The 26,628-nt window shown below is 37.4% G+C and overlaps 1 protein-coding gene across 9 annotated transcripts in view; it reads right to left on the bottom strand.

Annotated features, from left to right (window-relative positions):
* The window catches only part of FRY (FRY microtubule binding protein), a 251,577-nt gene that overhangs the window by 87,734 nt on the left and 137,215 nt on the right, over positions 1-26,628 (bottom strand). For all 9 annotated transcript variants that reach the window (XM_074568017.1, XM_074568023.1, XM_074568003.1 and 6 more), the window contains 13 exons: positions 26,216-26,295; positions 26,003-26,083; positions 24,193-24,361; positions 21,729-21,821; positions 21,536-21,634; positions 18,895-18,996; positions 14,492-14,595; positions 13,892-14,000; positions 12,865-12,951; positions 10,818-10,989; positions 9,114-9,246; positions 4,824-4,931; positions 272-527 (listed from right to left, as the gene is read on the bottom strand). In XM_074568017.1, the coding sequence (XP_074424118.1) occupies positions 272-527; positions 4,824-4,931; positions 9,114-9,246; positions 10,818-10,989; positions 12,865-12,951; positions 13,892-14,000; positions 14,492-14,595; positions 18,895-18,996; positions 21,536-21,634; positions 21,729-21,821; positions 24,193-24,361; positions 26,003-26,083; positions 26,216-26,295 (1,593 nt within the window). The remainder of the gene's footprint in view (positions 1-271; positions 528-4,823; positions 4,932-9,113; positions 9,247-10,817; positions 10,990-12,864; positions 12,952-13,891; positions 14,001-14,491; positions 14,596-18,894; positions 18,997-21,535; positions 21,635-21,728; positions 21,822-24,192; positions 24,362-26,002; positions 26,084-26,215; positions 26,296-26,628) is intronic.

Below are 26,628 nucleotides of genomic sequence, written 5' to 3' on the forward strand. Positions count from 1 at the left end.
ATGTTTCACTTTATGTGCTTTTGTTGATGTGCGTATTTCAGTTTGACATGCATTCTCCTATGTTGCTCAACAACAATAACATCTGCTGTGTTACACAAGGACATAGCTGTCCTCAAAAGACAGCTGAACTAATTACCCTTAACAAAACTTACGTAGTAAATTCTTCTCAGGTGAGTAAATACAAAATGCATAAACCACAGCAATACCAAAGAACATAATTTCTGCCTTCAATTAGTATAAACGTTAGGACACAGATCGCTTGATTTCATACCTCTGCAGATCTGGTTTTTGCCTGTTCAGAAGCTTTTCCTGGAGTGTGTATCACAAGCTTCCATTGTGTAAGCAACTGTAGCAGCAACTTCAGTGAAGTATCAAGAAGGGTATGATGCATATCATTCACTTCACGTAGCAGAAAATTCGTAAAACCAAAGAGTACATCTTCCCGCCAGTCAACAAAGTCAACAAGTAGACCCTGAAGAGAATTCTGTGCAATGTGTCGAAGTTCATCATCCATATGGATGGACAGCCTGTAAGTAAAAGTAAATGTCAGGTTATAAAAATCTAAGGAGTGTTTATTGTGGTAGCGAGCACATGCTTCTCGGTAACTTAACACTGACAGAAAATTCCCAATGACAACGTAAATTTCAATGACGCTATCAGGGTTTCATTATTACTGACCACAATTAACATCCTTAACCTGTTTTTATAATGTAATTCTTGCTACAACAGTGCCTGAACATATTCCTGGATCTGAAAGAAGTCTTTGTTCCACTCCTGAAAGATATTATCTTTAAATTACATAATTTGGCAACTTTGCTGCCTCCCCAAACCAAGCATACTTCTGATTTATTCACTTATAAAATAAATTCTATTTAGTTATGATAACAGAAGTCTTCCAGGTTAATACAGCATTTCACAATTTATGTATTTATTTGTTTTCTTGCAATATAAAAATAAAATCACAACACTTCAGCTGCCTAACAGTTAAAACAATTGTTAGCAAAGAAGCAAATCACAATTATTGAAAGCAAATCTTCAAAAGCAATAAAAAGAAGCACTTCAATTAAAGAACTGCTTCATGTTTTAAACAATTTAGGATAGGGAAATGGGGAAAAAAGCCTCAGGACTTTCCATACCCCCAAAATCCTTCTGAAAGATGGTGCAATTGCAGATCCCATTTTCAAATTTTATTTCCTTCTGTATTATCATCATGTTGAAGTTCTTTTCAACATAAAAAATCTATATACTTGCTTTTGACACAAAAATTATCAAACTACTTCTGTGTTGGTAGCTTGGCAGAGGAAGTAAACTCAGATCAGTGTGTTCTGCTATTTGTGGTTCATTGCCTTTATGATTTATTTTGTTTTTATTACCCACAAGACTGTAATTTTCTCTAGTGTGTTAGAACTCATTTTCAAAGTATTTTATCTATATTTAATCTACATAGTCAAAACCGAGGACACATTATAAAGAAATGGAGAGAAAGCTAGGAAGAAAAACCCCAAACAGACAACGGAGTGGAACCAAATTCCATTCAGTTGGAAGCGTATGATGAGATGAGGCTCATAACAAATTTGGCTCATTATAGCTGCTTAATTGGGAGGCAGGGGACATTTCAGTTAAGTTAAAGGAACGCGACTGCCATGAAACTTCACCCCTGGTGAACATGACTCCAAAAATAACTGTTACGCTTTAATAACCACGTGACTTTCTATATAAATTTAGAAACACAGTATTTTGTTGTGCTAAGAAAGGACCATTTTTGTCTCCTCTTTGGAATGCCAAAACCAGAAAAACAAGCAAAACCCCTGAGACTATGATTAAGTCATCCATGAAATGACTTCCACAATGACACAAAGTAATAACGGGTAAGAGAATACAGAAGACGTGCATCTCTAAGCCCAAGTTACCGTGCAAGGGCATTATCAAATGAGATGAAATTCAAATTGAACATAAGAATGCATCTGTGTATTACCACATGCAGCTTGAGGAAGCAAGTAAATGTTTTGTTTGTTTGCACTTGAGTCAGTTAAATTTAAGACGTACTTGGGAATTTTTAATGAATGGTTTCAGTGGGCACTGAAAGGGCAAAAGGTACACTATATACTTGACATCTCCTTTATGGCTTATAATTTGAATACAGCTGTCCTGGAAGAAAGTCTAGCGGCTGAGTTACCGACTCCTTCTGGAAAAAGCCAAAAGATACATCTGTCGTGAGGATGAAAAATTAAAACCAAAGTGTGAATAAAAGAACCCATTAACGCAAAGATGTTATTTTATCTTTAGCAAAAAGAAAATATCTAACAGCTTTCCACCCCAACAACACAGTCCCACACAAATATCTGACAGGACAGCTTCTCGTGTTCTTTTCAGAAACAGAGAGGAGCTGAAACATCACCTCTTCAAAGTTTTTTATTCTTGTATTGATTTTAGTCTCTGACCCAGAAAAGACACAATATTGTAATGCAGTGTTCTCTAGAACAGCAACGATTTACCTCATGGGACTGCTTTTTCATAATTGGGAGTAGTAGTCAATCTGGACACAAATAAACATGGGAGAGTATAGAGAATGTAGAAGCAGCTTTGGTGCTGGGGTAGCCTGGAGGCTTAGATTAAGATTAGCCAGGTATTAATTCCTTAAACAGTTTATTACTTTCTTCTCTGAAGCTATATTGTTGTAGACTGTTTTTGGTCCACACAGTCCCAGACTAAATTAACCTAATTCTTTCGACCCACTGATCTTACTTTCTCTTGTTTTCTGGTCAGTCTCTTCTTCAACTGCAATGCCCCAGCTGGGACATTTGGTCATTCTCCAAATCAGGCATCCTTGATACTGATTAGACCAGAAGAACTTTTTCAAAGATCCTTTAGACTTCTTTTTATTTATACATGTGAATAAGGTTTGCCTTTTCATAGGAACATCACTTTTCTGGTGTTTTCAGTTTGTGATCCTGCTCTGCAATACTGAGACTCTACATGGTTATTTCAACACCATGCTACACATCTCCTGAACAATGAACTGTCCATTAACTGCTTTCCATCCTATTATGCGTGCACTTACTTTTACCCTAACTATGTTTCCCTTGCTTATACTCAAGAATCTGATTTAAAACAGTACCAATGTCTCAAAGATGCTGTAGCATGAGTACATGTAGAAGACGAGAACAGCTTCCCAAACATCCCCTTGTTGGGGAAAGGCTGAGCACGTAATTGCTTCCAAAGTTGCTCTAGAGATGGTGTCCCCAGCTCCTCCTGATGTCTCACTTTTTCTTGCAGAGTCAGATAACCCAGCAGACCTACTGCTTGCATGGAAATTACTCAAGAAATGCTTACAAACTGATTGTGGCTAAAGAATCCCAACTGACCTTTTCTGCATGAAGTTTGATGACAGAATAGAGATAGACCAGTGCTTATGTTGACAGTTGTGAGACTTAAGGAGGGAAGCACCAATTTATGAAGAAATATACATTAGTCTCCAAACTTTCTTAAGAGAAGTGACAGGTCTGACCTGGACAATCCTCTGTGATTGAAGAGCTGTGACCAGAATGGATACGTGCTTTCTACCAGCTCAGTTAAGCCCCTTACTAAAGATAGAAAGCTAGTTAAAATATTGGATTAAAAGAAAACATGTCCTTTCTCATTTCTCTTAAGCGGAATTGATGTTACTTTTTAATATGGTCTCTGTATAATTTGATAATGTAATGATTTAAAACAACCCACAAGCGATTTATAGCAGAGGATGTAAACACAAGGAAATCAAGCTGTCCATGCACCACAGCACACCTATCCTTGGCTGCAATTTTGGCTTTTTAGGCTGTCTGCACTCTTTACTGCTAGCAGAATTAATTGTTTCACTGTTTTAGCACATCACTGGGAGCTGGGTGTTCACAGAGCAGAAAAAATGCTTTTGCATGTAACCCTCTGACTCCCACACCTGCCATTCCTCACAGACATTTCAAAAGCAAGAACAGAGTGGCAAAGATTGCTTTCTCACAGTTACCTGACAGCAATAAGCTGCAAGGGCCTCGTGGCTTGATAAACCACCATAATCCACTTACATAAATAACACATGCTGGAATCTTTGACTTGGATACTAAGCTGAAATGTAACAGACTTTTCTGTACTGACCAGTACCTGTTATTGTAATTATTTGCAGTAGGTCACTGATTTGACATCCTGTAACCTAAACTGTTTCAGCAGTCATGTGTTGTAGACTACCTTCTTCAGTGAAGCCTACCTAGATAAATTCAATGGACCCCAAGCAGGGAGAATACGAAATTTAAACTTAATGGACCCCAAGCAGGGAGAATACGAAATTTAAACTTATCCTTTTCTTTATTTTCTGTCTTATAGTAAAAAAAAAAAAAAAAAGTAATTAAAATAATTATTATCAATTTTAAAAGTATTTGTAAAGATACCACATCTAGCACTTTCTATTTTATCAAACAACACGTGGGAATCATAAACCAAAATGAAACAGGTATCTCCACATTTTTCCACTACACAGAAAAGATGTTCTCTCCTGTTAATTAGAATGGTTAAAAAAAAGGCAACAAATATAATGAAGAATACCAAATATCATGCAACCCGCATACTGATGGAAAAGAGTTCTGGATGATGTGTCTACTTTTTTATGAAATTAGGAGTCTATAACATAAACACAATGCCTGTAAAAAGATGCTAGGACTTCTATGAATTATCCATTAATATCAGATTACTTTTTATAGGGATATGGTTTTGCCTAAGAAACCGTTATGCATTCTGTGGCTCAGTTTTTTCATTCTGTTCCCCTTGGGCAGTTCTTTAACGCTTGAAGAGCTTACCTTGCCAGCAAGTCGATCAACTCCAGTTTTGACATTCCATCAGGAAGCAATCGAGGAATAGCAGCAACACATGTTCTGAACAGATCGATTTTTGGTTTTCTTTCACCGCTGAAAAATTAAACCAGAATTTTGACTAAGCTTATCAAGTAATTGTGTTAAATGATCCACCTACAGCTTTTCAGAAAAGGGCTGGACATAACGGAGTGCCAGAGGACAGGAAGCTAGACCCTATAAATGAAATAAGAAGGGAACATGAATAAATGTTTCCACTGAATAAATGGTTTTGGTTTTGACATTTTTCATGCATCCTATCTATACAGTGCTTGAAAAATCAATTATTACTGACTCATTTGTTTCTCTCTAAGGGGAACTGGCAGATATATCAAGAAGGAGTTATAACGTAGGAGAGTTCCTCCATCAAGATCAGTATTTGCGTGTTGCAAGTTTTGAATGAGGCAATGAGGAAAATGCTGGGGTATTCCCCATCACAGTACAGCTATATTACAACAGTTGTATAAAGCAAGTAGTAGATGTGTAAGAAGCCCAAATAACAAGACTGAAGACACAGACCGTTACCCTTAATAGGGCACAGATCTGTGGAAATTGCACAGCACACATTAATACACTGAGAAAGAAGCATAATTTAGAGGTAGGTATGGCCGGAGAGCTTCTGTTGATCCTCCCCTGAGACAGAAGCACTTTAGCAACCATTATCAGCTAACACATGTTTTACTAGCCCCAAGGCGGCTCTAATCCGTGGAATGGCTCTACTGCTCCCTAACTGCCTGGGAAAGTGGTTGAGTCTAAAAATTCATTAGGAATCAAAAATTAGTTTGGAAGTCCTTAAGTCTTCTAGAACTATCTCAGGTTTCAGCTGCTGATTATTTTCACAATAGATGCAGTTGTTTTATGACTTGTTTCCAGTATTTTTTTTGTAAGAATGCAGATTAAAGCAGTCCTTCAGACAGACACAAAATTGTGGGGTTATATTTGATCATTTTTAATGATCCATTATTTGGTGATTGAGTATAGAGAAATAACCAAAGCATAACAGCATTTCAAACTGTACAGTCTTTCCCACAATATTACTAATTACTAGCCTGTAATATACTTTGGAGGAATCAAAACAGCAAGGTCCTATTTAAGGACCCTGCTATAAACATGCAGAAAAAGACTGTTCTGCTTTAATATGCTTCCAATAGAACTAGAAAAGAATGGGGAAAAAAGAGAGACACCAAGACACATTACAACCTATTTCACACCACACCGAAATTCAGTGACAAAACAGAAAATGAACCTAGTTTTCCTGCACCCCAGTTTGATGCCCTGCTTACTACATTACCCTGTCTCTCCACCCAGCAGAGGATGTTGCGTTTGGATAATTTACTTCTGTGTTCAGTCACAGAGAAAGCCTTAATGTAATACCATCTCACAAGTCTAAAATAAGATTTATAGAGTAACACTGAGCATTCACTGAAATAATAGGTACAGAAAAGGCATAAACTGACACTAGGCTTACTTAATTCAAAGATTAAAGACAGTTCTTTAGTGAATACCATTCTTTCTCTTAACACCCTATATACTTATCAGCTTGGATATGTATTACTTTAATAAAATAATATGATGATATGATTTTAATGTACTGACTTAAATTGTACAATTAGGGGAAACTATTTTCACAATGAATTATCTCTATTTGATTGTACTTGTATCCTGTATCCTAACAGATAGAACTTGGAAAGTGTCAGCAATTGACTTGAAACACAACATCTCATCTGAGAACTTAGTTATGAACTTGCAAATACTAGTTGTATTAATAACTACTGCAAAATATTATACTTTTATAGTTGTAAACAGTAATGTGCTATTAGTAATTTTATCTGCAGGCAAGCCAATGAATCTTCCCCACTGACTTGAAGTGGAAAGTGAACTTTGGAGAGCTTCCTTACTATCAGTCCCTGGCAAGGGTAAACAGTTTGTGCATTTAAAATGGAGACAAGTAAAATAATCATCTGAGAGGAAGCAGTTACGAAGGCAAATGAGTAATTATTTATAAATATAAAATCTGTGGGTGTTTTGTGGCTTATCAGCTTCTCAGAAAGATTCAAACCTGAGGCTCAAGTTCCCAATTTATCTGAGCTACCAGGCACAGCATGCGAAGCGTCTGGCAAGGGGGGCCTCGCAGCGCTCTGCAGTCATCTCTGCCTGACTCAGGGTCCAACAGGACGAGCTCTGGATGAACACACCGACAGCTGCCCTCACCTGGAAACTTGCGTTTCCACACCAGCAGTAGCAGATTTTAGTTCAGTATTGTCAGCAAAAATCTTTGAAGCACAGGTTCGTACATTAGAAAAATGGAAGCCCTATTCTGACTAGATGTTGGAAAGTATTTATAGCCAGTATCGAAATTCATATCCCAGTGGAGGATGCAAAGGATGCTCCTTAGTCAGGATTTTAGTAAGACTCTTCAGAGTGGCATTTACTATTTCAACAATAAATGCTTAAAGGATCAGCCGTTAAAAACAGAAGCATGTCTAACACTGCCAAAGAAAATTCCAGAATCTGTATACTTTAAAATGTTATGACTATTCATTGCCTAGCAACTTCCCTCTAATTTTTACTTGTTATTAAAAATATCATTATGATATTCGGTTTATACAATAACATTAGCTATATGTAAATATGACAAAAGCCATAACTTTAAAATACAGATAAAAGTAGTGTTGTATCTGTGTATTAAAGCCCATAAGAACTCAAAATAAATACGTAACTCTAGTGAAGCAGAAAGTTCCGTGAATTTGGAAGAACAAGTAAAAATGTGTTCTAATGTGTTCTTCCTTTCAAGTGTATATATTAAGTTACAAGTCACCTGCATATAGCCTACAACACAAAAACACAGTAACTTACATGTCTAGAACTTCCAACCTTAAAATCTTTATATCTCTGACAACAGTTACTACCAAACCATAAGATTTCCTGAAATTCAAAACTCTTTAAAGTCTATTTATTCACTGTCTTTAAAACTAAACACCACTTTGGTGATGCTGAGAACCATAGAAAGGATATTTACAGCTAAGGTTAAGTACACTTCTTATCCAAGTGCTCAAGGTTTTTCTAAGCAATTATCTTTTGGGAATAAAATGTGTGTTTCGAAATTCACTTTTCCTCTTGCAAAAGCCTGAATACCCAAAGCGGTTATGAAAAATGGCTGTGAGTACTGAGCAGTGTACTGGTACTATAGTACTATACTAGTACTATAAGAAAAATATGAAATATTGTTATATAGTAATATTGACATTTAATATAAATAAAGTAAGACAATGCTAAAGACTCAAAGATCTTACAATCTGATCTACACAGTCACAGCTACAAGGGCAGAGGAATGATATTAAAACATAATGTTTTAATGCGATAAAGATTCTATCAGCTGTAAAAGGCAGTTGAATTTGGCCAGCCATTGCAGTCTATCTACTGAAGGTATTTTTAGCAAGTTGTCTTTTCTTTTTTTTTTGAGAGTATATGAAAAAAACAATCTCGAAGAGACCAGTGCCCTTTTTACTACACCTGAAGCTTTTTTCTAGGGGTTGCTTCTCTTCTAGCATAACTACCTTGTCCACCTCTTCAACAGGAAAGATATGCAAGGTCGCCTTACAGTTGGGATCTCTATAATCCGTGCTCAACATGTGTCAAATGATGCCTGTGTCTCTAAGATGTCCACCTCACTAGAACTCTCTCCAGGAAACTTTGCTCATTAATAATTTTGCTGCTGTTCAACACTGCTTGAGATGTACTGGTTTCACTCTGTTCCAGTGGGGTACTGCTTAAATCCAGGACTCTTATCACAAAGTGACTTGGGTTTTTAATTAAGATTTGATTTTGATTACAGGCATGAATAGTAATGGGAATTTTAAAAGATTATTATTAATAGGGGTTTACAGAATTTTTTGCATTCATTTTGAAGTCCAGTGATACAGATATACCCTGAAACAGTGTTCTGAGCGTAGGCTGACACGTTTTCCACTCTGGGCTTTCAATTCTACCATCTAAACATTCATAGGATTCACATGTGATTTTGGCTACATCGAGAGTATCAGTTCAATTCCAAACACTGCAACATGCGAAGAAGTACAATCAACCTGTCATAAACAGTTTTTCAAAGTATATACTAATTAAGCTAAATGCTCCTCTTTCTTGGTGTTTCGCTGATGACTCATGATAGCCAGAAATAGAGAAGAAGTTCTGAAATTACTTCCCAATATTTTATGGCATTTACTGTTCTTTAGCACTCACGTAATCATATCTTCAGGTTCTTTGTTAAGCATCTGTATGTTGGTGAGCATCATGCACCGCCCCACTTCCTTGTCGAGATGTCTGAGTATGTTGTCCACAGCTTTTCTTACTTGAGAATAATATAATGACATACCTGCAATAATAGGCATTTTTTTATATAACTCAGGATATTTACAGATGTATATTTTTTGAAAAGAAAAGCCGCCTACTCATGCCATGCTGCATGAATTAAGAAAAATGTTTTCCTCATGAGATAGCGTATTCCACTAGTAATGATGTCCTGATTCTGAGACGGAATATATTGCCCTGTCCAAAAGAATGCTATCATATGTAAAAATAGCCCAAGTGATATATATACACACATATTTTTCCTGGAGAAAAAATTAAAAAATACCTAGTAAAAATATGTCCCTACATAGTCAAATGAAGCCACACAGTTTGCCAAGTTATACAACATATTTTGTGACTTTTCAAGACAAAAGTAAAAGATTTGAAAACTACAGGCAAAGAAAAAAAACGAATCTGAATGAGCTCTCCCAAAACCTTATTTGGTATGGAAATTAATGGCATGACATTTTATGTGAAAAACAGTATTAGACATACAGCTTTACAGCAGCTGATGGACATCAAATACTTTAAAAATAAAACTTGAATTAACCTTTTTTCTGTATTCATCACAGGATAAATTTTTAATTTTCATACAGAAGTTTTATATATTAACACTGAACAATATATTTTTCATCATCTATTCCCTAGTCAATTATTTTCCTATTTGATAATGACAATATAAGCTTAGAATTTAAAAATTACATCTGTTTTCACATCTGCTACAGTCAAAAGTTCAATGGCAGAGTAGAAGGCAAAAGAAAACACAGGAATCACCTAGCTTAATCTTATGTGTTATACATGGAAACTAGAATACTGTATCATCAAATAGTGACAAAATTCCTAATAAAATATAAGAATTTAATAGTGCAAACATTTATTATCAAATGCATGAGGAGTAATACTACTACAATGATCTAGCAACAGTACAACACAGGTCTTTGTCACTGGTGTACAAACATGTAGACTTTGTTTCATTCATGTAATTTGGGGGACTTAACGAAGTGCTAAGGTGAGTAGCCAAATTTTCTTTTTTTTGCCAGCAAAAACAGGGCATGATACAGAAGCTCTTTTCGTACAGCACAAGATTCTCTCTCTACACTGACTACGAAGGAAGCCCAAAGTAACAGTGCTTTCAACTCAGCCACTTCAGTTCAGTTTTATTTTACATTTTAAAGTTTCTGCCATTTTTAAAGTTTCACTTGGTGTTAGATACTGCAGTTAAAATGAGGATATCAAAGGAATCTGCTGGTTTTCAAAGCTGGTACATTTTCTGAACACAGGCTCTGTTTCTAATAAGACGAATATACATAAGTAAATACAGCTATAACTCTTAACTATCTGTGAACTTAACTCCCCCAGAACACTGGGTTGCTACCACTTTTGTAGCACCACTCAGGACTTTTCCTGAAAGTAACTGAAAAAACCCAGTATCTGTCAAACTAAACCACAAATTTCATTAGAGTGCACCAAAAAGTATGTTTACAATAAAGAAACAAATTGAATACTTAACAACAGTAAATTATTCTGCTCAGGTACTGAAGACTTTTTCACATTCACTCTCACCCAAGTTTCTATATTGTCCATTCTCTTACTGACCTATCATTTTTGCTTCCTCCTCTGTAAGAGTTTTGCTCAAATACGTTTTCTTCACTCTGAGAGTGTTTCCAGAGGGAAGGACAGCTCCAGTCACTGGCATTGGAGGTTCACCATCTTTTTGCTGCAAGCTATCAGCAATTACCAAGAAAGCTCTCAGACCAATATTCATTCTCTGTAAAGTTCAGAAGATGAATGAGTACCATAATCAAATAATCATACTCTACTCATATTTTTCAATCACTTTGAAATTTTGAGTATGTACTTGCCAGCATTTTTTTCTGTATCTCTGCTACATTGACTGATATATTTTACAAAAAACGCCCATGAAATAAATTGTGAATTCTTATCTGCACTCTGAGCAGTGCTCTCTCCTCTCAAAACTTTATTTCTAAGTATTTTCATTAGTGCATTGTCTCTTTACCTTCAGGAGAAAACACGGGGATTCGACCTTGAGTTCAGTAATACATCTTAACTGGACCTTCAGTTAAACACAAATGTCCTATGTGGTCATTATGAAAAAAGACTAGTAACTGTCTTGAAAGGCCTCGGGGTTGACCATACTGTGTGAAAAGTCTGGAATGGTGCTCAGCGCCAGAACTGCAACGTGAAAACACCAGGAAGATGAGGCTAAGTGACCTGAATGTCTTCAGGGAATTCACCAGGGGAAAACTTGCAGGCTTTGCATTGCAATGACCGAAAGACCAGAATGTTTCAATTTCCCAGGAACATACTCCAAAACCTCAGAGGCTGTCCTACCTACAGGATCCCAGAGGTGCATTCACATACATTGTGCGTATTTTTTTAGAACGCTGAAGTCTATGTATATCAAAAGGTAGCCCTATTATTTCATTGTTTTCGGACTTACGTTGTTGAGAAACAGTAAAATTTCAGATGTTGATTCATCAAGAAGCTGTTTGAGGCCAGGTTGGATGGGGCTTTGAGCAGCCTGGTCTAGTGGGAGGTGTCCCTGCCCATGGCAGGGGGGTTGGAACTGGATGATCTTTAAGGTCCCTTCCAACCCAAACCATTCTGTGTGACCATGTCAATTCCCTATAAGCTCAGCTTCATGCAATGCTAATACACAATGTCCTTTACAGGACCTTCCTCAGTCAATCCTGCAGGTGACTCTGACTTAGAATGTGGTGGGGACTGCCTGCTCAAGAATTCTCTTTCATTTTTTCTTTACTCTGCTGAAGAAAGGATAAAAGCTGTGCTAAAAGTAAAGCTTGCCTTTTACTTCTGCTGCTTTTGACAGTAAAAAGTTTAATCTACTTTTCCAAATATTTTTTTGTATCAAATATAATTTTTGTAAGGTAACTCATTCTATTTTAACATTGTAGTGAATGGCTTTTTAATACTGAAAGATTAATATGGACATATTTTATGAGATGATCACAATTGCTTTTTACTTTTCATGTGTTTATTCTTAATTTTCAAAGGAAAATGTTTTCAAAATTATAAGCAAATACATTATTTTCAAGAGAACTTTTCATTATTTTCCCACTTTTACTTTGATTTTTTTTAAAGTTTTTCAAATTTCTGATTGTTTTCTCTAGGGAAAGCACCAGGAAGCTGACTCATGACACTAACACTAGTGGAGCTTTACCAGTCAGAGTGATAAAACTTTATTAGAGTTTTTTCTTTTTTGTCACCTTCAGTTCTTCTTGCATCATGTGCACTTTTCCAAATTGAAAACATTGAAATTGTTACAGAAAATTTATTTTTATATTAAAATAGTTTAAGGCATTGCATAGAAAAACAGTAGTGTGATAAGGAGATACTGTGATCAACAATTTAATTTATCTTTTTGTTTTATACATTTGCACTCCATCAAATTCGATAATCCTCACCAAGCAATCATGAGATAGGCATAAACAATGTGACATTTCACACATTAAAGTCCACAGATGTATTTAGCAATAAATCCAGTTCAAGATTTGTCCTGAAAACTGGACAAAGGTGAAAGCATGCCTAGAATGTAACCAGAGCGTAAGTATAGGACAATAGAATATATATGAATTCCAAAAAATGCAGATGCATATCATACCTCAGGGTTTAGACTGAAAGCTTTTGCTGGTTTTCCAACACAAAGGAAGTCAAAGATAATTTCTTTCATTGCAAAATCTAAACGTTCCTAAAATAGTAAAAATATTACAAATCATTAAGCTGCTCACTTGTGCTACTTATTTTCTTTAAGGCAACAGAATTTTGAAAACCAATTTAATCAGGATTTATTTAAATGTATGGAAAAACAGATTTTCAGAAGTATGCAGAACATATTATCAGATTTAAGTTTTCAACACTGCTGTATGGTGATAAATTCAAAAATGTATAGCATTTAAATAGGAAATGATCCCTTTTGGAAAGAAAGCTTTTAATTATTTCATTTAAACTGTGGTAATTATGGTACTAACATAGTATTTTATATAAAAGGAGCTTATTCACAGATGGCACAGTTCAGGGAAGATTTTAAGCATCTGTTTAATTCACTCCTATTCAGAGACTTTAAGTATGTGCTTAAGTGCTTTGCTCAATGGGAATGTTTTCTGAATTTAAGTAATACAAGAGATGAAACTTCATGCACCAAAAGTTAGTTTATTATTTTAGCAATTCCCATTTGAACTGATGAAAACTAAATGTGTCAACTACATGCCAAACTGGTTTTCCTCTGACTTAATGCTTCAAAAGCAGTGCAACTCTTTGTCCTATATAGTAGGAATGATTCAGTATCAGGACAAAACATGGCTTATTATTTTTAACTTTATTGACAGTCAGAGCCTGTCAACAAATGCATTTTCTGACTTGCTGGCAATTCCAAAAACTGACAAAAAAGACTTTTGAGTCGAACTGAAAATATTTGTATTCATTTTCAGTGGAAGGAAGTTAATCAAAACCTGTTGTTCAAAGGAAGTCTGCCCCAGCTCAATCTTTAATTGTATCATTGCCTAAGTGAAAGATACCGACAATGGGGTTGCAAAAAATTCAGACAATAGAAGTTTACTTATTTGTTAATTTATTATTGGGAAAACAAGTTATTCATTAACTGGAAAGACATATGCATGGTTCTCCCATACCTGTGCAATAAACTGTATTATCTTCACAAAGATGTTTAGAGGCATATCTCTTGGCACAACACCACGGGACCCTTTTGGGAAAAGTGTTGTAACAATAGTAATAAGTCGACTGTAAAAGAAGGAAAAAAAAGCATTAGACATTTCTGGACCTTGCAGACCTTCAGTTACCATGAAAAGTAAGTTGGAAATCCTACTCCATTTAGAAAGTCTAGAATGTATGTCCTTTGAAATGAAAATGTAATTGGGTATTTTGTTGTGATCCTTTTCTACAAATTCAGTGTAATCATTTTATTTCATTACATTACAAGTAACAATAAACCAGTTGACAACATGACACTACAAAAATATTTTTAACTTTAACCAGGCAAAGAGTGATTTTTAGCTCTTTCAAAAGCAGAAACACTTTATGCAGTAATTTTAATAGGTGGAGGAATAACTGACAGTGCCACTAAAGGGAATATTTTGTTGCGTACAGATGAGTTTTTTATTTCACAACAGGAATAGGTTCAATTCAAAGTAATTCAGGAGAACTACAAAACCTCTTCACTGGCCACATCCACTCTACAAGGCCTGATTGTCATTACTAATACAGCATCTCACCTTTGGGTAGCTGTGTTGCTTTCACATTTAATTCTGATCATGTAAACCCACAGCAGTCTGTACAGAGATTCCAGTGCAACTCGAGCCATTTTTGGGTCCTTATTCTAAAGAAATATATAATATAAGAAAAAACTTCAGACACAAATTAGAAAGGAAGTTCTACACTTAATGGATATCAAGGTTCAGAGTTTTCATAATGACACTACAAAAAGATGCAGCCTCACAGCTGCCCAGTACCACATTCCTGTAGCTGCAGGATGCTTATGCATCTCACCTGCCTCTCCTGGTATTACATAAATTGTCAAAACCCACAAGTATCAAGTTACTTAAATTAGATAAATGTTACAATTTAAAATCTCTATTTGAAAACCACTTCAATTTGACTCTGAAACGAAAACCTCATCTTCGGTTGATTTTATCAATCCAAAAGCTGTTGCCCTATGGTGGAGACCTGGTATGAAGAACACAACAGATAAATAAAGGTACTGCGCGTATTCAAAAGTGAAAGGACAAAAATTGGTGGATGCTGAGACTGGCCTAATTAACACGGTATCTGGGATCAGCTGGACTGAATTGGATTATCTATCTGGATTGCTCTTTATTTTTGGAAACTTTTGAACTAGTACAAGATTGTCTTTGAGTCTCTTTGGCCATATGCAGTTTGCTGTTTCATTGGCAGTTTTAAGGGCTTTCTCAGTAGGGTGCAAGTATGTGCAGTCCAATCAGATAGTGTCCCGTGTGTTGGGCCATCTGCTGGGTTAAACTTTGAAGGAGTCCAGTACACTTTAACCTGAGATAAGATTTGCCTGGCCCACAGTGCAAATCTCCATGGCAAAGACCTGAATTTCTGTCTGCAGACAAATGTTGAGTCACAAACCAAAGACCGCGGTTTGATCAAAGAAACTGCAACCAATCCCATCAATAGTTCTTGAATGTGTATTGGTCTAGGTCCTGCAAAATGGAAAGAAGACCTGCCAATGATATGGGACATGGCTCGAATTTCCAACATGACATCTGCCACAAGCTTAGGAACAGGAACCCTGTCCTTCGGTTGCAATTTCCATTTAACTCCTTGACAACACATTTTACACAATAAAGCCTTCTATGGAACAGAAAATTGAAAATCCTTTTTGTTTATTACAGCAACATAAAATGGTTGTAGTACATGATTAGAATAAGTATTAAAAGGAATGACAAACTTTATATGGCCTATTAATCTCTGCAGGATTTTAAAATCATAACATCTGTTAGAATCAATTTGTTTCATAACCCATTTACTTTCAATCTATTTTTCATCAGGTATCACCATGTCACTCCTTGTAAATTTCAGTCCTAAGAATTCGATCTCTTCAACAGGATGGTGTACGTTTATCAAAGTTTATTCTTACCCCAAAGCTTTCAATAAAACAGCAGACATTGTGGCTGAGTTGAGGTAACAAGAGCTTGTTTGGCAGAGGAGGAAGTCATCCCTATAAGCAAAAGTCCAATTATTCCATCTACAAGATAGTTCAGCTGCAAGGGCAGTAGAGAAGAGATGGGGAGAAAAGGGCTGAGACCGGTATCATTGGAGCTTTCTGAGAATAGTAGACCAGTTTTCCGTCAGAAACAGCAAACTGCATAGCAGAAGCAGGATTGAGAGGAATATGATAAAACACCTGAGAAACACCCAGGGAAATCATGGGCATGTCCCTGGGCAGGATCTATGCAAGCACACGGTGGCTGGGTGCCCAGTACTTTGGAAAGCATGTAGCGTGGCTCCCTTTGGAAAAGTGAGAGAAGTCCACCATCAATTGAGCCTCTTCAGTATTTCAGGGATTTTTGTCAGGAAGAAAAACACAGCCAGTAATCCTATTAGGACAAGGAGTGTTTGGCCTAATATATCTGCCATCTTCTTCACTTTCCCAACAGGAGGTATTGGTACTGGATGTGGCTCCTTTACCACTGCTGGCAGTGTCCAACTCACTGTTGGGGACAAAGAATTTGTTGAAGGTGACTTGGGCCTCTTGAACACTGAAGTAGTCAGCGGTAGAGCTCTGCTAGGATCTGCTCTGTTTCTTGATTGGTAAGTGCGGCTTGCTTTTATCTGTTGTTTTTTGCTCTTCTAGAAATTTCTTTTTCAATGCCTCTGCCTCTTCTTCTGTGATTGGCAGAAGAGCAACTGGACTGCCAGGAGTGAGGTCCATTTTCTTTAATTCCTCCATTTCTGTTTTCCAGTAATATGGTGTTAGGTCTGGCCCGTTCAGGCCGAAGGGATATTGTATTGGTATCCATGGATTCATTCCGGAGATAGGCAGTTTGACCCATTCTTTGTAAAGTAAGTCCTGCACCCTTGGCTCAAATTGTACTGGAGCTTTCACCTTGTCCCATGTAGTTTGGAGATGAGGAACTCTTGCTCCCACTGAAAAATTTTGCCTCTAAATGAAACACAGTGATTTGACTCTCTCCTATATAGAATACCTGCCTTCAATAGTTTTTCGTTAATAAAGTTTAGTTAACAATAAATGTTACATTTCAAACCCAGGGTACTTATTAACTTCTGCACCACTTTTAACAGGATAGTACAAAATGCCCTCTTGTCAGAATTTGGGCAGGGTCAAATATTCCCATGTCCTGGCAGGAGTCTCCTTCATTAATTCAAGAGAAAAGTTCATTTCTGTAAGATCAGAGATTTGCCAGTTTATATTAAAATCAGAAATATGATGAGAATATAAACCTTTTCGCTTTCCCAGTGTATGCTTGACCTTAATGGGTTTGGGAAGGAGACTGTGCTCTATAGGGTGAGGAGCTCACACAAGATCGTGGAGGCCCATATATTGTCCTGGTGGGCACAACTCTCCTTCTAATGGAAGGATTTCTCCTTGTTGATCTACCTCTTCTTCCAGCTGCATGAGTTTGGTTTGGGCTTTGAGATGCCACTCTGACTGGTGAAGTGATTGCTTCAATGGTCAGGGCTTCTCTTCCTCTGTACTGGGAAGGACTGGCCAACCAGTTCTTAATTTAGCCACATATTCAGCTACGTTATCTTCTCCCCAAACTAAAGACTGAATATACCACCACATTAATCTATGAGACCTATGAGTTGAAGTATATTTCAACAGATGGCAAGGTGAATTCCAATTTGATTTTCAATTGGTAAGGTAGGAGCAACTTCACTTATATTTTCTCTAATGGTTTTAAATCGTTTGTCAGGATCTCCCTAATTTCCAGAAAAATCTATATTTCCAGCTGGCTCCTCAGAGATCTTACAGCTGCAGCCACCTTTTCTAAAGCCTGTATAACCTCATAAAAATCCATAAAATTAGTTGCAGTAACAACATGTTTATTTTCTGAATCTCTTTGCAAATAAGGTTCTAATACATCTTCAGCAGAAGGAAGTAATTCAGGTACAGGTGGAAAGAAATCTTCAGACAGACTACGAACATTTCAAAGAGCCATTCTAACAGTAGGATCCATATGAAGAGAGTCAATACAAATTGTTTCATTAAGACAAAGTACAGCAAGAAAGCAACAGCAATAAAGGATGTAATATATACCTTGATGACAAGCTTGGGAATTCAATTTTTTGAGAAGAGAGATTCCCTCCACAGTTTGCCTCTGAGCTGAGAAAGTGGCTGCATGTTCTACCTGTGCTGTTTGCAGAAGCCTCCAACCACTGGTTCACCAAGCATCAGTTTGGAGGCCCTTCACTTGAGCTAACCACTTCACCGTGCTTCTTACATTGACCTTTTCCGGTAGGCACAGGACCATCCTTTCAGTGGATCCACTTTAAGTGTGGAATGGGACATTAATTATTGAGCAAGTAAAAGAAATGTGGAGGAGTAGTAACATTAAGTAGCATATGTGTATTGAACAGTATGTGCTGGCCAGGAACCACAGCAGATTGCAGTGGACAGTGAGTCTTAAACTTCTAAGACCTAACAAATGGTAAAGGAATAAGAATGGATATGTGGAGGAAACAACTTAAAAGAGATTACGGTTTTTTAATGCAACTTAACAGAGTGAAACAGGCAGCGTCCTGCAACTAGTTCCATTCTGATAAAGTAATAACAAGTGCTTTGTTGGAGAACGCCTTTATGAAAAAAACAAGTTAATACTGGGTGAGTTTTGGTATGTCACTCGAGTTAATAACTTTCATCAGCAATCTTGCCTGTTCCACAGCTGTTTGACTCGGGCTTGGCTTGAGTGAGAGAAACAGCAGAAATTCAAACTAAGCACAAGAACACTTGTTTGTTATTGAAAAAATCTGCATAGCTAAAGCTAAAGAATGTATACTGTTGGAAATAAAATTATGTATGGAATCAGATAATAGCAATAATGCAGCACATTCACCTAAAACGGATTTGCAACAGATCAATAGTGCATACTGAAGTTTTAATACAGTATTAAAACTACAAGATACTAACCTTGAGATTGGATAGACAGTTGTTGAGGAAAATATGCCATCTGTTTAAAAAGAACTGCTTCTGACTGACACAAAGCAGGCATGTTACCAAAGGGTACAAAGCCTAAACAGGAAATGGATGTCGATACGGTATTATTTGCATGTCCAGACAACATAAAAGTAACTTAAGAGATCTACTGTAAACTTAAAGCTCTAACTCCTCCATTTTGTGCAATACATGTTAGCCAATATAAACACATTGTTAAGCAGTACCATTTAAAAGGAACCTTTCTCTAAAGCTGTTACAGATATGTTTTATGGATGAACTAAAACCATCCAAATGCCTACTTATAGCAGTATAATAAATCCAAAGATGTGCCACAATTTTACAGACTGACAGGGCTGATTTCTGATGGTTAACTGAGAAATTATAACATGGAAACAACTAAACTTTATTATAATAACAACAGGAGCCACAGAGATTGTTGGGACTTATGAATGCTCAGATACCTATTACTCTTCAAAATCTGCAGTCACTATATTTACTGAGAGACATGTCAAACACCCTAAAGAATTGTTTTAAAATACATGCAGTGTCTGGATCTGCTGGTACTTACATCTTGCAAAGTGAAAAATAAAAAGAAGCAGGGCAGAACGTAGAAGTTCAAATACTGGACCCTGATCTCTGTCAACACTTACTTTGACACTCATCTTGTAAATGTTACACTAAAAAAAAAAGCTAAAATGCAAACTGACTTTGCTATTTCAGCAAGAATTTTCTATTTCAGTTGTCATGTTAATATACCCAATCATGACTTCAGAGTTATTAGACAAAAATAAGGTAACTTCATCTTAAAGACCAATGATTCTCAAAATTCTCAAAACTTTATTCTTAGAATTAAAATTCTAACCTCAGTCACAGATCAAAGTATAAATACACCATAAACCCCAACTTCTGTTCCTGTAATATATAACATAAATTGTCTATAGCTAGGTTAGACCTAGTTTCTTGAGCAAATGGCAAATGTACATCAATTTTTATTTCTATAATCTTCATGTCCAAAATACATATGGGAGAGGACAACTGAAGTCTTCTCATGGAAAACTTTCATTCCATATTAACATTATGACTATAATAGTTGAGTACTTGACAGGATCACAGAGTTTAGTAACACCCCAAGACTGTTATAATCCATCCTATGTAAGAGCGCAAGGAGGGAAGACACAAATCACCTCCTGGAGTTTCCTAATTCACCCCATTCACAATCAAGAGAACCTCAATGACTAACTCAGATCAGACACTTTTAGATAGAAAATGAGGTAAGATGAATGCCCCCATCCTGGCTGTACAGTGAGCGCACTGATTCACAAAACGCTGATCTTGGAAAGGAAGGTCCTCTTCAGACTCTAAAGAGTGTGCTTTCTTCCTGGAAGCCTGAAAATATGCACTGCAGCTATTTCTGCCAACTGTTTGCCTTTCCCCCCCTCCTCGCAATGTTTGTATTTCTAATCACACCCTCGCAAGAATCTATTCTATTTTGTCACACTTAACTATGTAGACTCCAGTGTGGTATGTGCAGACAAGCAATCAAACGCAAAGCCCCAGCTGTGCAATCCTTTCTCAAGCACACAGTATTGACTTTGGCAAGTACAGCCACCAGTTTGGGGAAGTCTATTTAGTGTAAAAACTGTACAGCAATGCTCTTACCCTGCTGCAGTTTCAACGACGTTTTATTAACTCGGCAGAGTGGAACAGAGCCACACAAACACAAGCAGAGTGAAATCAGAAATCCATCCCAAGACTCCCACTAATTCAAACCGGATCAGGACTGCACCCCAGGGGATGCTCTGACTCTCCCCTGGGACTGGCGTAATGGTGGCAGAGAGCTCAAGCACACGCCTGCAGTCTTCCCAGCAGATTCACTAGCACTAGTGACCAGCATTTGCCCAGAGTGCTGGGAACAGGGAAATCTTTTTGACTTTCCCATAGAATGAGGCGGGGATGAACAACAACTTTCTTTACTTAAAAGGTCCAAGACTTCAAAACGGATTAGCTAACGCTGCAGTGCTGACGTGTGCTGACCCAGTTGGAGAGACAGACTGCTTAAGGCGGCCAGCGTCAAACTGACTCAAATCTTCATTTAATTCAGATCAACTCATGCTTCCAAAAATACACTGCAGTGCCACTGCTCATCTCACAAGAAAAAAATGAAATAGGGAGCTGCACAGTAGCCAAGTTACGGATTTAAAAGGGCATGTGTTACACATTTTTTTGTTCCTACAATGTATTATTTAAGCCCCATGAAAGAGTTGTTCCCACATGCCTCATTTGTTCTCGCTTGACAAGAAGTGAACTCTATTCTTTCTGCTCTCCTCCTAATGTTTACACATAACAAGTATGAGAAAACCTAACCGTTTAACAATCACAGACCCAGAAGCTGAAAACATCTGTTTGAGTCAGACTGATTTTGATCATATTCTGAATAAAATAAATACGGTTATTTTCTGCAAACACAATAAACTTCCCTGCAAATAGAAACGTATTGGTTATAAAGCCTAACGCAGAAAAAAGTTTTGCAACCAATTCCGGGAATTTCCCAAGAGTCTTGCTCAGAGATATTTCTGACAAAGAGTTTTAGCCTCTGCTTCTTAGGGTTACTGACCAATGAGTGCTTCTTTCGTGAGGAAAGTTCAAGTGTTGTATCATACAGGCTTTCAACAAAGTTCCTCAGACAGGGGACATTCACTTCATTTTTAACAGCCTGAAAGAAAATTTCACGTTAATAAAACACTATTTCACGAGCCATTTTAACTAATTCAAAGAAATTATGCAAACAACCTGAAAAACAAACTCACAGCAGCTACGGGGACAAGAATTTCAACAAACAGTCCTGCCAGCGCATGCTTGATATCTTTGTCTTTAACTTCAAGGAAATAATGTGCACATTCCTAAAACAAAACAAAACAAGAAACATAAATTGCGTATCAGCTGGAATAAAGACCTCTACATGTTTTCTGAATGCACATGAAGTGTCAGTGACTATTTTTATCTTGCAAATCCCACAGAAAACATTTGTCTATTAACTTCTAAACGTGCATTTTGCAGCAAGCACAAAAGCAGGACATAAGTCAAGATCAAGGATCTGTTACTCTAATCATGATAATCCACAAACTGTCCACTGATTCCAGCTGTGCCCAGTGGTGTTCTGGGGATGGAAAGGGACTCGGACCCAGGGGCTGACCTCATGCCTTCCCTGTGTGTACCTTCAGGAGCAGGACTAATAGCCCACATGGACTGCTTTACACAATGCTCTGGGAGGCCTGAAAAGGAATGTACTTCTTTGGTAAGATGCTCAAGGGAAGGAACAATCTTACTGTAAATATTTTGGATAAATTTCACTGCTAGGATCCATTGCAGATTAAGGGTCTATACAGAACTGTATCATGTGAGGGAAGAGACCTGTGGTGCAAGCCACCACAATTTCCAGCCTGCAACTGGGGACTGAGAGAGAAAGTAAGAATGCACTTTTGTCCTAAACATGCCGCAAGCTACCATCCACACAGCTGTGCTGCTCAGGAAGTGAGGGAAGGGAGATAGGCATCCACCCACTCTTGTGTTTCTGTACAACTTCTCTGAGGATGACAAATCATGTTGCTCCAGTTACTTCTTCCTCTCTGGGTCCAAGGCCCAAACAGCCACTGACATTACAAGGATGTTCCTCACTCACCTTTTTTTCTGCACATGCATGCAGAGCAATTTACACTTCAGACCATGCATAATTTTTCCTGCCTGCAATCAGGATTCTACGCCACGTGGCTTCAGCCACTCCAGCCATTTCTGCTACACAGCTGAGGCCCCTGTGCAAAGCCAGTTGCCTTCCTGGGCTGCTTCTGCCCTCCGTGGTGGAAGACAAGCCTTTCTGGAGCTCGCTCCTGAAAGTAGCTCACCATCTGAAAGTGTCCAGCTCTACTAGAGCAGAGCTGGTGTGACAGAGCTTGTACATGAGGCACTGCATGTAGATACTCTAACAGAGGAACTGCCCATAGAATTGAACTGTATTTCACCAAACTGAGCAAAACTGGTTTTCCTACATACACAGTGCATCTTATGATGCATTGTAGTATATATAAGAATTAATTTGGTACTGTAGTCATGAGCAACACAGAGATCTTTTGCATCCAAAGTTGAGTCTACTCAAATGGGAGCTTTACAACTGATTTCAATAGCAGTGAACACTGGATCCCAGCAGTGCTGTGCCATAAAGCTGTGCCACAAAGTCATTCACTCACTCATATTAGTCATGTGCACTGAACACACACTACTTTGGTATCTTGCCAGCTCTGGATAACTTACATTAAATCAACACATACTAAGATGTGTTCACATAATGAAGCATAAGGTAAGAAGAAAAACGAGCTGTTTCTGTGCTGTTAAATATGTTTTAAATATGTTGTTACATATGGTTCAAAACACATTGCAAAATTGAAATAGAATGTGATTCCTGTTCAGGAGAAATGGCTCTGTGTGTCTGTACACATGTGCGTTTGTATTCCAATGTCAAATCCTTATTTGTGGGCATCTAACATTGATTTTTTTTACTCCATTGACACCATGTAAGATGATCTTTATGTGGAGGTTTACATAAAATGTGTATTTTACTGTATGACTGGCTACAAACCATGTACCCATGAGGGTGATCCCAAGAGAAAACGTGAATAAAAACGTTAAACTAAACAAATCTTTCTTTTTACAAAATTACGTATTCTGTTAATTTAAAGCATTCACGATAGTCAAACTGTGCTCTGTACTAGTGGCTCTCAAACCTCTAGTTTGAGAGGGGAATGAAGGTGTAGTGGAAGAAGACAACACATCCAAGGGAAATTCCATCCAGCTTTTGCCTCCTCTTGTGTGTTTTTCTCCATCTGAAGTTCCTCTCCTCTGTGACAACTATGTCAAGGGTGGAAGGTTGACTTTGGAGGCAGTGAGCAGCTAGGGAGACATATCTAGGCAGGGGCACAGGGCAAGAAACAGCTGTGGGATGGCAGGGTGGAAGGTCTGGGGTCTACAGAACCAAATCTCTTTTTGTTAGAGGGTGAGATGTAGGGACTAGGAGTATAAGGCTGATGAAAAGTTTCTATGGAATAATACAATCAGAGATTGGAGACTGGAGTGCTGAGGTTCAGAACAAACAGAAAGTAGCTGCACATACATTTATGTGGGAATGATGTGTGGAAAATCTCCTGCAGTATTACAGGAAAGATGAAGGGGAGCCCATTCTAAAAAGTCTGGGAACCACAGTTATATACTTAGGAATTTTACCTGCATAAACTGAAGAGAAGCTTCAAAGTCCTCCACAGGATACATCTTAATGCGAAAGAATTTCATTCCCATTATAAGACTGATAATGCTTTGAACTACATATGGGCTTTGTTCTTTATGCCGTAACTCTTTTAACTCTGCCATGAATTTCTTCTTTACAGCAGGAAATCTATGAATTCACATTGGTTAGTTACATTAAAGTACAGATTCATACTTGAAATGTACTGTAAGGCATATAAATGGTGAAAAACCTAAAGAAGATAGATACAACCTCGGTTGTAAAATACCATTTCAGTCAGTATGTGAAGAGATTTCTTTCTGTTTGGTTTTCTTTCACTTCTGATAAACTGATAAACCTGATCTTAGTCCCTTTGGATAACCACATCTTTCCAATTATTTTCTTACCATGCCCCTCTTTTACATAAGAGCTAACAATATCACTAGAATAACCTCCTCACATGTTTTTCAAAAAATCCAAGATGAAATATAGTTTTCTTGCAAGTACATGCAATGTTTTAAAAAGAAAATGCTTACATGATAACCGTGAAAATATTCAGATAGGCTATTCCTCCCTTCAGTTTTTTCTAATAGCCATTACAGTAATGCTTCAGCATTAACTACAATAATTTGGGATGGGGTGGTCTGTGACCATTTTTGATCTCCCCCAGGAGACTATTGGAGGTGTGTGTCTTTTGAGACACACTGTCCATAAAAATAACATATAGGAAGATCATCCAACAGGATCTCCTGTCCTTTTTGAGACAAAATGAAAAGAATGTCATTTTCATGGGCATGCGTAGCACATAACAACTTGTTATTATGTCCGATAGGGAACACAGGAGAGTTTCAAAAAACAGGTTGGCAGGAAGAAGCCCTTCACTGGTAGTAACATTTTAGCAAGGCCCTTCAGAACTGGAGAAGAAAAACAGTATTTATGGAGAAAAGGTATGTTTTGTATTTGACAGTCAACTTGAAGCTTTGGATCCAGATAACACTTCCCCTCTTGCCTTTGACCCAGATAATTTAGAAGCCCATGTAAGGCCTGAGCTAAAGTCTGTGAACGTCATGGATTTCCAGCAACTCAAACTGGTTTGCCTACATCAGGCTAAAAAATAAGTTTGGTTAAGTTGATTGGTCTTACAGAGCAGACTCGCTCTCCGCAACACCAAGAAGTCGGGAGACAGAGATCACTGACATGGATCTATGTTGGAGCAATAGATTTCACTCTTCTGCTTCATTTGTGTGACAAGTGTATGGTGAGAGATTGTATCAGGTACTTGGGCTTCTGAATCTGTCTGCCTCCACATTCAAGATTTAAGACTGGAGTCCACAAAGTGTTTTGTGTCTTTACTGTGCCATCTGCGCTAAGAAGTGCAGGATGAAGGATTTGGAAGCAGTTGCGTTAAGTTCTATACTGAAATAACTGCAGAGAAACTTTAAATGTTGCTATGTTGGAGTATAGCCATTTTTAGGTTTGCCCAGCTAGAGAAAAAATAGCATATAGAAAACAGGTTGATTAAAATAGCTCTCTTCAGCCCTTTGGGCTTTCCACAGACGTCATAGCTGAGATAAGAAAAATAATGCTGCTGTAGTCTAGTTGAATTTATTCAGTATCACTGGACTAGATGCAGAAAGCTGTGATTCCCTAGAGTTCTATGCTCTGCAACACCTGGTTGAACACAGGGCCAGTGAGCTGAAATGATTTATTCCTATGCTATCTTTTAAGAAAGTGAGAAAATCAGAATATTCAAATGCTAAGCAAGTAAAACTTCTCAGATTTCTATTATATATGGTATTCAATTTTACTTACTTTGCTTGAGCTAGAACACCTATTACTTCTGCATACAAATCTGCAACAATGTGCATATTTCCAGTGTTAGGACCAAGGTACCTAGGCAAGAGACAGGAAAGAATTCTTGGCTGAGAAAGCATCCTGCTTAAACTGCTACAATTAAAAAATTCAGCAAATAATTTTTTTCATAGAATTTTTTTCATAGAATTTTTGTGTGAAAAAGAGCCTTACCCTTCTTTGTATTTAAAGTGCTTGAACGCCAAGTTAATAACATCATGTACCAAGCTGTCTATTACAGGATGAAGTGGAATCTGAAAACACAAAATAAAACATAACCAGTACACATATATTACACTTAGTGCTTGTTTTACTCCTGGGTACCTTCCCTTCACAGCTGAAACAGCATCTATCGAACAAAACATCTGAAATGAGCCATCCATTTAAAGTTTATGTAGTATTAAAGAGAAATACTTTATCTCCGAAGTGTTGGCAAAGCAAAGTCTGTATGAGCACATAATACTATGTATCCTACAGGTGCAAGAAAGACAGCAATAAACAAGCATGCAGGACGTATCTCTTGATTTTATTAGACTCTCAAAGATGGAAATAGAAAGAAGAATCCTAAGATTAAGTTGTATTGGTCA

Source organism: Larus michahellis, chromosome 1 (assembly GCF_964199755.1).
Source record: "Larus michahellis chromosome 1, bLarMic1.1, whole genome shotgun sequence".
Lineage (NCBI taxonomy): Eukaryota > Metazoa > Chordata > Aves > Charadriiformes > Laridae > Larus > Larus michahellis.